This window comes from Lynx rufus, unplaced genomic scaffold, assembly GCF_022079265.1.
Source record: "Lynx rufus isolate CCGP_SWC_20201006 ecotype Redwood Valley unplaced genomic scaffold, mLynRuf1.p SCAF_13, whole genome shotgun sequence".
NCBI lineage: Eukaryota > Metazoa > Chordata > Mammalia > Carnivora > Felidae > Lynx > Lynx rufus.
In genome coordinates, this window is record NW_025814827.1 from 30,573,064 (window position 1) to 30,585,390 (window position 12,327).

The following is a 12,327-nucleotide window of genomic DNA, read 5'->3' on the forward strand; positions in this document are numbered from 1 at the left end:
GTCAACAACTCAGAGAGAAAGATTTCGGGGGGACCCAGTCATAGGGAGGCTCCCTACAATATTGTGAGATTTACCTTCAGGGGCTCAACTACATTCCTATAGTAAATATTGGGGGGAAAATTCCCTCAGGCAGGAAGAGGGGAAAAGGAACCATTTAGAAATACACCAGAGCGCTTGGTTCTCCTTAAAAAGGCCTGCCCTTGGGAGAAACTAGTTAAATAGAGCCTAACCTCCTGGGGCTTTATCAGAGCCGAAGTTACCTGAAGAAAAATACCAAACTTCAGCCCCCTCCAGCCTTCCTGTCCCACCTCAGGAGAAGGCAAAATACTGAGAAAAACTTGTGAAGTTCACAGTCCAGAGGCATAGACTCACTGTAAAAGATTAGAAATCACAGGACTATAGAACACTTTCCCTTTGCCCACACCGGACTACCACATTACTAAAGGCTTACTTACAGCAGTTACTATTACCTGGTACATCATGTCTGACTATCAAGCAAAAATTACAAGGCATATCAACAACTATGATTAATGTGCTAAAGACTCTAATGGATAAAGTACAAAGCATGCAAGAACAAATAGGCAATGTAAGTAGAGAGATGGAAATCTTAGAAAGAACCAAAAAGAAATGTTATAGATAAAAAAACACTATAACAGAAATGAAGAATGCCTTTGATGGGCTCATTGTAGACTGGACACAGCTGAGGAAAGAATCTCTGAGTTACAGGGTATATCAAGAAGATCCTCAAAAACTGAAAAGGAAAGAGAATAATGGAAAAAAAATAACAATATCTGAGACAAATATAAGTGTAAACATATGCATAAAGGGAATACTAGAAGGAGAAGAGAGAAAAGATCAGAAGAAATATTTAAAACAATAATGACTGAGAATCCCCCCAAATCAATGTCAGACACCAAATCATAGGTCCAGGAAGCTCAGAGAACACCAAGCAAACTACATGCCCCCAAAAAACTACATCACAGCATATTATTTCAAACTACAGAAAATCAAAGATAAAGAAAAATTAATCCAGAGGAAGGCCTCTAAATGCCATGACACTGTAGACAGTGTCTACATATACAGATAATTTTAGTATCAATTATAATTTACACAAAATGTATACATTTTTTGTGTTCTTTCCATTCTAAACTCTAGTGCTACGACCATTATATGAATCAATACGGCTAATTCATACTGTAAAAATCAGACATGAATTTGTTGGCATCTTATCAAAAGTATTATTCATCTCTATTCATTCTAATGAAATGGTTGTGTGCTTTAAAAAAAATTTTTTTTAATGTTTATTTTTTAGAGAGAGAGAAAAACAGAGTGCAAGCAGGGGAGGGGCAGAGAAAGAGGAGACACAGAATCCAAAGCAGGCTCCAGGCTCTGAGCTGTCAGCACAGAGCCTGATGCGGGGCGTCAACTCACAAACCATGAGATCATGACCTGGGCCAAAGTCAGACGCTTAACTGACTGAGCTACCCAGGCGCCCCTGTGTGCTTTTTTTAATCAAGCAGAAGCAGCAAGATAGGATTTTTGCCCTACTAAAGCAATTCATATGTGAAAGACATCTGAAAACCTCTGTTTGATAAGGACAATATACCTAAAAATGGTCTAGATAAGATCTCTAAGACCTCTTGCATTCCCCTTTCATGTTACTCTAATTCTGGAATCCTTGGTGGCCAGGTAATAAATTATGACAGTGGACCAATGAGAAAATAAATTGAGACACTACACACTTAGAGTAGCAATGGTAACATTTTAGCTTGAAAACTAGACAAAAAGAGGTTGAAACTTATAAATTTCAACACAAACATATTTTTGTATATATATGTAACATGAAAAATAAATGCATGCCTGCTCACATATCTGAATTGGGTATGTCTATATACTATAAACCTGCAGTTTATCCTTGGCAAAACTTTGGGAGAAGCTTAAAAAATAACTAAGGGTGGGACGCCTGGGCGGCTCACTCGGGTCATGATCTGTCTCACCGCTTATGAGTTTGATCCCTGCATCAGGCTCTGTGCTGACAGCTCAGAGCCTGGAGCCTGCTGTGGACTGTGTGTTTCCCTCTCTCTATGCACCTTCCCTGCTCACACTCAGTCTCTCTCTCTTTCAAAAATAAACAATAGAACACTTAAAAAAAATTTAAAAGAGAATAACTAAGGGCAATGTAAAGAAGATTAATCAAGCCAAAACTTGGTGAGTCTAAGACTAGAGTAAGTACTACAAAATTCAGAATAATACATGGTCCTTGTTCTCGACATCAAATTAATGTTGAGCCAGTGGTTCTAAAACCTTAGCATAGATCAGATTCACCTGGAAAGCTTGTTAAAACACAGAGATTGCTAGGCTCCATCCCATGAATTTCTCATTCAGTATGTCTAAAATGGGACCTAAGAATCTGCATTTCTAACAAGGTAATCTTAGGATACTGCTGCCGAGGACCACATTTTAAGAATCACTGGATAACTTCATTGCTTCACAAACAAATCATGCTCATTCTAACTCTGTATTTTTAAAAAATATTTATTTATTTATTTTGAGAGAGAGAGAGAGAACATGCACAAGCAGAGAAGGGGCAGAGAGACAGGGAGGAAAGAATCTCAAGCAGGTTCCACACTTTTAGCACAGGGCTCGAACTCAAAAGCCGTGAGATCATAACCCATGCCAAAGTCGGATGCTTAAGCGACTGAGCTACCCAGGAGCCCCTGACTCTGTATTTTTAAATTCCTGGTATTGCTCTTGTCCTTGTCTTTATTTTAGGGGCATATACTGTGAATTGGAAACCCAAAAGAATATGGACAGAAAAGAATCTTAGAAAACAACCATACAAATGAAAGGACTAATAGTCTTTCATTTGGACCTCAGACACACAGCAATTTCAGCCACATACAGTGAGCTATAACCACACAAGGGAACCCTAAGATTGAAAAGGAATAAAAACAGTCAGGAAAAATCAAAGACATGCTGTTATTTCCAATTTTTCAACATAATAAATTGGAGTCAGCAGGGAGAGGTACCTATGGTAACAAAGAAACATAGAAATGGCAAGAAAAACAAAGAGACATGGAAAAAAAAAACAACCCAAACACTGAACAGGACTAGGATACCAGGAGTGATTCAGACCTCAAGTGGAAATGGATAAGGAGCAGACACATTAATGAAGAAAGAAACAACACTGAACAGAAGTGACCATAAAAGAAGAAAAAGAAAAAATAGGGAAACTATTTATTTATTCATTTATTTTTTTTTTAATTTTTTAAAGTTTATTTATTTTTGAGAGAGAGACAGAGAGACAGAGTGAGAGTGGGGGAGGGGCAGAGAGAGAAGGAGACACAGAATCCAAAGCAGGCTCCAGGCTCAGAGCTGTCAGCACAGAGCCTGAGGTGGGGCTCAGACTCACAAACTGCCAGATTGTGACCTGGGCCAAAGTTGAATGCTTAACTGACTGAGCCACCTAGGCACCCCTAGTTTTTATTTTTGAGAGACAGAGACAGAGTGCAAGTTGGGGAGGGGCAGAGAGAGGGGAAGACACAGAATCTGAAGCAGGCTCCAGGCTCTGAGCTGTCAGCACACAGCCCGACCCAGGGCTCAAACTCACTAACCGCGAGATCATGACCTGAGCTGAAGTCAGATGCTGTATCTACTGAGCCACCCAGGTGCCCCAGGAATAAACTATTTAAACTGTGGGGTAAATAACTGAAAGGACAAGCAAAGTCCTAAAAACCTATATAAGGGTATTACCACGCCTTATTAAAGCACACCAACAACACAGCATTCTGGGAACATTTGGTCTCATAGAAATGAGGTATACTTACTTTTAGTAAACACAAATGGCTCTGACATAGTTTAAATGTCTAAGCAGTAACTTTGAATCAAGAAAATGTTCAAATATGGTTCACTCTTATCAAGGCAAAAACAAGGACTTTATACATTTTAGCAAAATTTTTTAAAACAATTGCATCCTAAACAAGTCCGGGCAATTAATAGGTAGTTAATTAACAGACACATCAATCTTCCAGAGACCTAGGACTTTTCCCAAGTGATTATGATTTTTACTCAAAAAGAGAGTAGGGTAAATAGTCTGATAACTTTTACTTACCAGTAGGAAGATCTTCAACTTTTGCAAGGTCATTCTCTTCTATTCCAGGCATTCCCGCATCACCACCTGGTTTGATTTGTTCTGCCCAAGTAATGAAAGATATAATTCTTTAATTTTCCTTATATAAATTCAAAGCGATTTGAAGGAATGTAATAAACAGTTTCTAAAGCAACAGGCTACACTGACTGCATATCTTTATAACTTGCTTTGGACATAGCTATAACTCTAAAACAATTTACTCTTTTTTTTGTCTGTCAAAATATTCAAATGTGAAACAGCACTGACACCTACTCATAACTGAACTAAAATCAAACAGTATTCTTTATGACTGAAAATGCTCACTTCAAAATGAGAATATCCAAAAAGTCAATATCCTATTAATACAAAACAAAATAATAGTAATACCTTTCCCATGTGGAATATGATTGCTTGAGGGTTCTTCATTCTTATCTGCAGCATTCTCAGGTACTTTTGGAATGTTTTTAGGTACTGCATGATTGTTTATTCCCAACTCGTTTGCATCTTTTGAATCAAACTTGTTTGTCTCCTGCTGTTAAATAAAGATTTGGTAACAGTCAATATTTTTCAGTTCAAGATTAAACAATTAACACAACTACTAATTAAATGTTCTGAAACAGTTCATTTTTTGAAACATATACTATGGGTCCAAATTCCAAACACTTGAAGATGTGGGATATATTATTTTCTGTTCATTTTTTATACCTAATAAAAAATCAAAGACTAACACTTTTTAAAGTTTCTAATTATAGTAAATGGTCTAAGATGTTAGGCAGAGGTAATTCTCTCTGGCTATGCTGAGGGAATGATTCTGCAAGAAGATAGTCTTGCTGAGCACTGGCCTACAGTTGGGCATTGTCCTAGGGGCTGTGGGCAGGGTGAGTTCTCTATAGGCCTGTGTTGTAATCGAGCAGGATGGTAGATTACAGGAGGTTGGCACATGGAAGCCCCCTTAAGTGTGATAAGATGGTTAATGACATTGCCAAGCTTTTCCAGTAGCAGAAACAGCAAGGGTAGAAAACAGGCAAATTTCTTCCTAGGTGTGCTGGCCACCCAAGCAAAGGAAGTAATGGCAGAACAATACACAGGTCAGTATTCCTTTCTTTTTTTTTTTTAATGTTTATTTATTTTTGAGACAGAGAGAGACAGAGCATGAACGGGGGAGGGTCAGAGAGAGGGAGACACAGAATCTGAAACAGGCTCCAGGCTCTGAGCTGTCAGCACAGAGCCCGACTCGGGGCTCGAACTCACGGACCGTGAGATCATGACCTGAGTCGAAGTCAGCCGCTTAACCGACTGAGCCACCCAGGCGCCCCAGTCAGTATTCCTTTCAACATGCGTCTAACCCTATCATCTCCTTGGAAACTTCAATCTTTGGACCTGGTTAGGCCTGACTCAATTCTATCAGTGAACCAGTTTTGTCTTTTATACTGGTTGAGTGGCCTCAGTGAAAAAATGGGAGAGGCAAGGAGTTAAATACACATGCTAATGTTGCCACATAGGTCCTTGTACTTAATTATTTAATGTATATAGAAATGTTTTGTCAACTCTAAAACAGCATGCAATGTAACCATTAGTAATGTTATAAAAAACAGTACATTAAAAAAAATCTACAGGAAATTTGGAAAAACAAGAGCCAAACTGTAAGAATTTGTCACAATAAAGAAGAAAAAAGTGTTTTGACAATCAGGTACAGGTATTCCAGTGTGTCTGGCAGACAAAATTAACAATAAACATTTGCACTGTGCTTCACTGTTTACAAAGTGCTTTCGAATCTAATGTCCAGAGGCGCCTGGGTGGCTCAGTTGGTTAAATGTCTGACTCTTGATTTTGGCTCAGGGTATGAGCTCATGGATCATGGGATTGAGCCTCACGGTGGGCTTTGCACTGATAGCATGGAGCCTACTTGGGATTTTCCCTCTCTCTCTCTTTGCCCCTTCCCTGCTCATGTGTGCTTTCTCTCTCTCTCTCAAATAAATAAATAAACTTAAATTAAAAAAAAAAGAATTGATTTGTCAGTAAAGTTGTATCCACTTTACCATCTGAGAAATATATTAATAGCAAAAATTATTTTTAAAAGTCAGATAAAAACATTTAACTCAAAATTGGGGCTCCTGGGTGGCTTAGTCGGTTGAGTGTCTGACTTCGGCTCAGGTCATGATCTCGTCGTTTGTGGGTTCCAGCCCTGTGTCGGGCTCTGCGCTGACAGCTCAGAGCCTGGAGCCTGCTTCAGATTCTGTGACTCCCTCTCTCTCTGCCCCTCACATGCTCTCGCTCTGTCTCTCTCTCTCTCAAAAATAAACATTAAAAAAATTTTAAAAAAGAAAAACATTTAGCTCAAAATTGGTTTTAAGAGTTGACGTCTTTTTGCAAATGTCTAATTCACTCAACAATAAAAACACTGTAAGTCATTTTTTTTAATTAGGCAGGCTAGAATACTTAAAAATATAATGTTTTATGACAAAAGTACATATTTTTATTTTAAAAGCACATATTTAAATTACAAGATTTATAACAAGAATGTATTTTAAGTATTTTTTAAATTTACCTTTTGTTAAAAAAAATTTACCTTTTGTTCCTGCAAAAACTGGTCTGCTAACTTTTTAATATTTTCTTCATGCTGTGCTCTTAACTCCTTGATCTGTTGGCCACACTGAAAACTAAATTACAAAGTCATTCTTTTAGGCTATATTATCTTGGATTGACTTCTCAAAGTTGTCTAGCAGTTGAAAATATACATTTATAAAGCATTCAGTTAGCAGCAGAGTGGGCACAAAAGGACAAAGCAGGCATAAAAATAGATCACAGTCAAAATTCCTAGAATATTTGAATCTTTAATAGAGTATAAAAAATACTGATAAGGCTAATTAACAGAAATTAGAAAGATAAAAACTATTTTTATAAATCTTATTTATAAAGAAATAATTATCAAAGCCAACTTCAGTCACAGAAGAGAAAAAACAGAAGAGAAAACCATGAGACCAAAATACACTAATAATTGAGAAAACCTAAAATTATAAGAGGTGATAAGGAGTGGCAGCAGACGATTCATCCAATAGTTCTCATTTTCAACACAATAGTAAGAGTCTATGAACCATAAGAAGAGCTAGAATGGAAGAAACCAATAAATAAGACAGAATGGAGTCATCAAGAGAAAATGTGAAAGAACAAAATAGATAAAGATTGGGAATTTCCACTGGACAAGTGGTCAAAGAATACAAATATATCATTCATGCAAAAAGAAACAAGTAGTTAAAAAATTTACAGAAAAATGTTGACTTTAACAATTAAAAATGCAATTAAACTTCCTATATGTATATATGATAGTATTTTATTCCTATACTAGCAAAATTAAGTCCAAATTGTAGAAACTAATGTTGGTGGGGCTATGGGGAAACATTGACATTATAAATTAGTACAACCATTATAGAAAGCAATCTTTCACATATCTGATAAAAGCAACAAAACAATAAAAAATTCTGTCTCAGGAATTCTATATTTGAGAATATACACCAGTGAAATAACATAAGAGGGAAAAATCCTTTTTGTGTAAAGATTTTTATAGCTGATATTCATAACAGTAAGATAAGGAAAACTACAACAGTCCAGCAATTGGGAGAGATTAAACAAACTTTGGTACATTAACATGCTGGAATAATATATTACCTCTGAATATGCTAACTCTTTAATCCTATTGATATACTGAAAATTATTGAATACTGTCAGGTTAATATACTGATAACCTATAAGAGTAACAAATCAGAAATGGATAAACGGTGTTCTAAAATATGGTGAATCTTTCTAATTTTTGGTATGCAGTCCTAAAAAATACCCTTTACTATAAAATGGATTAAAGACGTAACAAAGATTTTTAAAGAGTGATTGCTACAAAGAGGTTCCCTGACCTTACCACCAACCTAGTGCAGAGATGTACAAAAGGGGACTGAAATGCCAAACAGAAGAAGCGGCTGGTGCTCAGTCCCTCAGCTTATTCTGGGGACTTCTCTCAGCATTGGCTTCATCTTCTGATGCCCCTCAAAAAGAACCACAGAATCTTCTTTCAGTCTTTGCACACTTAATGCAATGAAACTCAGGCCTTGCAAGATTTTCTGACTCACAATGTACTCCACTATATGGGCAGACTAGATACATCTTCTAAAAGGTATTCCCATGGTGTTTAACATACCAAAATAAGAGTTTGTATTTCAAAGAGGCATAGGAAGACAAGAGAAAAGGAACTTAAAAGACCTAAGAAAATTAAAGAAGAAAAGAAAAACAGAAGCCAGAGAGGAAGAAATAAATTGTCCAAATGTGGGACACATATTCCAGATTCATAACTATTTGTTGCTATATGGCATCTCACCTCTCATATTCTAACCTCTTCACAAGGTAAGTAGTGTTCTTCCTATAGTCCTGAAGCTGGTCTTCTTGTCGAAGAAACTCCTGACGAAGCTCAGCAAGTTGCTCTATCCACACGATGTAAGAATCAAAGGAATAAAATTTACTTACTCTAATGCTTCTGATTGAGAAGTTATGGGGTTTTTAAAACTTATATACACTTCTCAATTTCTTTACTCAAACTCTCAGGGAATTAAATTATATAAATTAAATATAAATTATAAATATATAAATATATTATAAATATATATTATATAAATTTATATAAATTATATATAAATATATAAATTATAGAAATAAAATTATATAAATATATTAAATTACATAAAGTATATAAATTAAATTATATAAATTATATATTAAAATATATGAATTGTATAAATTATATAAATTAAATTAAATTATATAAATAAATTATATATAAAATATATAAATTAAATTATATAAACAAATTATATACAAATTAAATTATATAAATTATATTTATATAAATAAATATATATTAAATTATATAAATTATATAAATCTAATTGCCTTTTATAACATATGCATAGACAATAAAATTTGTTTAAAAAATAAGATAGCCTCAGTGGTTTCTATATCAATCAGAAATATTAAAAAATTATACATCTTGTCATATTATGTAGATACATATTAACTTGTGGAAACAGTAACAACAACAACAAAATCCTACTTAAAAAAATATTTTTTTTCAAGTTTATTTATTTTGAGAGAGACAGAGATAGCATGAGTAGGGGAGGGGCAGAGAGAGAGGGAGAGAGAGAGACAGAATCTTAAGCAGGCTCTGTACCATCAGTGCACAGCCCGATGTGGGGCTCGAACTCAAGAAACCGTGAGATCATGACCTGAGCTGAAACAGAGTTGGACACTTAACTGACTGAGCCACCCAGGCACCCAATCCTACCTAACTGTATAAACCTATCTGCTTTATAAAGTTGGGAGGGGGGTGCTCATGGGTGGCTCAGTCAGTTAAGCGTTCGACTTCAGCTTAGGTCACGATCTCACGGTTCATGGGTTCGAGCCCCACATCGGGCTCTGTGCTGATGGCTCAGAACCTGGAGCCTGCTTTGGATTCTGTGTCTCCCTCTCTCTCTGCTCTTCCCTCACTCATGCTCTATCTCTCAAGAATAAATAAAAATGTTTATAAAGGTGGGGGAAAATCATGTTTTTTAGATATATTGGCTACGGATATAGAATTCAAGGTTTCTTTTTCATTCTAAATCACATTTGACTCCCAACTTAAGGTGCCAATTACTTGAGATCTCATTTCTAGTTTTGCTACTAATGCTAGGTCCCCATATACCCTTATTGCATTCTCAAAGCTCATAATTCCTGGACAAGAGCTGAAAGTTTTAGTTGTAACGAATAACATGAAATTCTAAGCTGGACAGTAGATTAAAAGTGGGACCAGATGCTCTTTTGTGAACATTTAACACATAACCACAGGCCCCACATTTTCTGGAGTTGGTCCCTCTTCATGTGACCCTACAAATAAAAGTAATTCAGCCAGAGAAGAGAAATATCAGTTTCTTAAATAGATGATTTAAAAATTAGCTAATAGCCTTAGAAGTAAGCTAAAGTAGAAGGAAGTCTTAATTTAAAAAAAAAAGTAACAGTAAAGTTTCCAGTTAAAAAAAAAAAAAAAGAAAGTCTTAATTTGTATAAATGGCAACAGAGGTCTTTTCGGTATAGGTAACATCTATTAAGACTAAAATGTATCTAACCATAATGTACAAATATTATAAAATCTACTTTTCATGGAAGACTTCTAAAATTAGTCTTATTACTTTAAAGGCACTCTAAAAATACTTGGGATTTAAGTTTTTAAAAAGCAAATGTAAACAAATATTTACAATGTAATTATATCCATGTAAAAAAACTAGATTAGAATAAAAATCCATCAAAGAACTACCAGTGATTATGTTTAGTGGTAGGATTCTGAGCGTATTTTTTTTCTCTACTTTCTAAATTTTATTGTAGAATCATAACTGTGACAATGACAACAAATAAAAATTTTAAAGTTGGGTGAATATTTGTTGAGGCAGATAAATAGTTTAACAATATGCATAATAGTTTTTGTATAATAATCAAATGTGAAAAGTTAATGATTCACATAAAATGCTTGTAGTTGATAATTATGTTTATACATTCAAGCCACTTATTTTATTTAAAAAAATTTTTTAGATATAACATTTTATAAGTGCAAGCTATACGACATGTTGATTTAATTCGCTTGTACACTGTGAAATTACTACTGAAGCAATAGCGAGCACCTCCATCATCTCGAGCACCTCCATCATCTCATATAATCATCATTTAAGATATACTCTCTTAGCAATCTTCAGGTACAAAATATAATGCTGTTAACTACAGTCACCACATTGTTTATTATATCCCCAAGAGTTACTCATCTTACAACTGAGAGTTTGTATACTTCAACCAACATCTCACTTTCCCCACCCCTCGAGCCCCTGGTAACCACCATTCCTTTCTCTAAGTTTAATCAAGCCACATTTTAAATTCCTTTTTACTCTATTAATTCTCCAATACGTAAACATGGCTGATCTCCATAGTTTTTCATCCACTAACTCCACCTCAGATAAAAGTAGCAAATATGATACCAGGTATCCCTGAATAAAACATTCTGTTTGTTACTTGGTCCCTGGCCCCATCTCCTAAGATTTAGACAACTAGAGGTAGCAGAAACTATGGCCTCAGCCATGGATATCAATTCTACAGAGACAATGAGATCCCAGCAGGAGGCAGTGACAAAAGGCCTTGTAGCTTACACATAGAGTTAGCCAGTTCAGTGAACCTGTGTTCAGGCAGGAAAGGTTCTGAAACTAAAGTTACTGCAATTAAAAAAAAAAAAGAAAAGAAAAAAAAGAAAAAGAGCACCACCTAACAGCTACTAGAGAATGGCTCTCAATTGGTGGGCTTTAGGACTCATGCAGGCTTTTTCCTACACAGTAAAATAAATGAAGTAGCTAAATTTACCTTCAGAATGAACCTGAGGCTCACTATGATTTCAAGATTTGGGATGGTTCTCTTCTCCCCACAAAGCTTGTCACTGACAACATTTGTAATTCCTTTATCAAGAAGTAAAGTTTTATTTCTAAATTGAGATAAAAGGCTTAAAATACAATTGACAAAACAAAATGTCAATATGAGTGAGTCCATGTAAAACATCGAAACCTTTCCTGTTTAAACAGAGAAAAGATTATAAAGCAGGGAGCTAATTGGTCATTTGAGCCAGTCAATACAAAGACCTGAAAGCGGGAAACATAAACAGATCAGAGAGCAAAACTAAAGACAAAATTGTCCTACATCACAATTTTACTTTCAACTGATTGCCTTGTGTTTTCTTTATTTGGGACCCAAATATACTCTGTGTCTACTGGGGCTGCTCCAGGTCACCACAGCAGGATTCTCAAAGTGACTTAACATACGATCAGGTCCACAGTTGATTGTGCAGGATGTTCTACTTCTGACAGTAACATCAGGGTATGTTACAGAAAGGCCTGGCCATACTCCTTCAATTTAACTTCAAAAGATTAGGGATGTAGTTAAGAAAGGGGTTGCCTTGGGGCGCCTGGGTGGCGCAGTCGGTTAAGCGTCCGACTTCAGCCAGGTCACGATCTCGCGGTCCGTGAGTTCGAGCCCCGCGTCAGGCTCTGGGCTGATGGCTCAGAGCCTGGAGCCTGTTTCCGATTCTGTGTCTCCCTCTCTCTCTGCCCCTCCCCCGTTCATGCTCTGTCTCTCTCTCTGTCCCAAAAATA

General features: G+C 36.0%; 1 protein-coding gene across 3 annotated transcripts in view; it reads right to left on the minus strand.

Annotated features, from left to right (window-relative positions):
* Positions 1-12,327, minus strand: part of GOLM2 (golgi membrane protein 2) — a 105,915-nt gene that overhangs the window by 54,149 nt on the left and 39,439 nt on the right. For all 3 annotated transcript variants that reach the window (XM_047075173.1, XM_047075172.1, XM_047075171.1), the window contains exons 3-6: positions 8,493-8,595; positions 6,699-6,789; positions 4,517-4,661; positions 4,112-4,192 (exon numbers count right to left, since the gene is read on the minus strand). In XM_047075173.1, the coding sequence (XP_046931129.1) occupies positions 4,112-4,192; positions 4,517-4,661; positions 6,699-6,789; positions 8,493-8,595 (420 nt within the window). The remainder of the gene's footprint in view (positions 1-4,111; positions 4,193-4,516; positions 4,662-6,698; positions 6,790-8,492; positions 8,596-12,327) is intronic.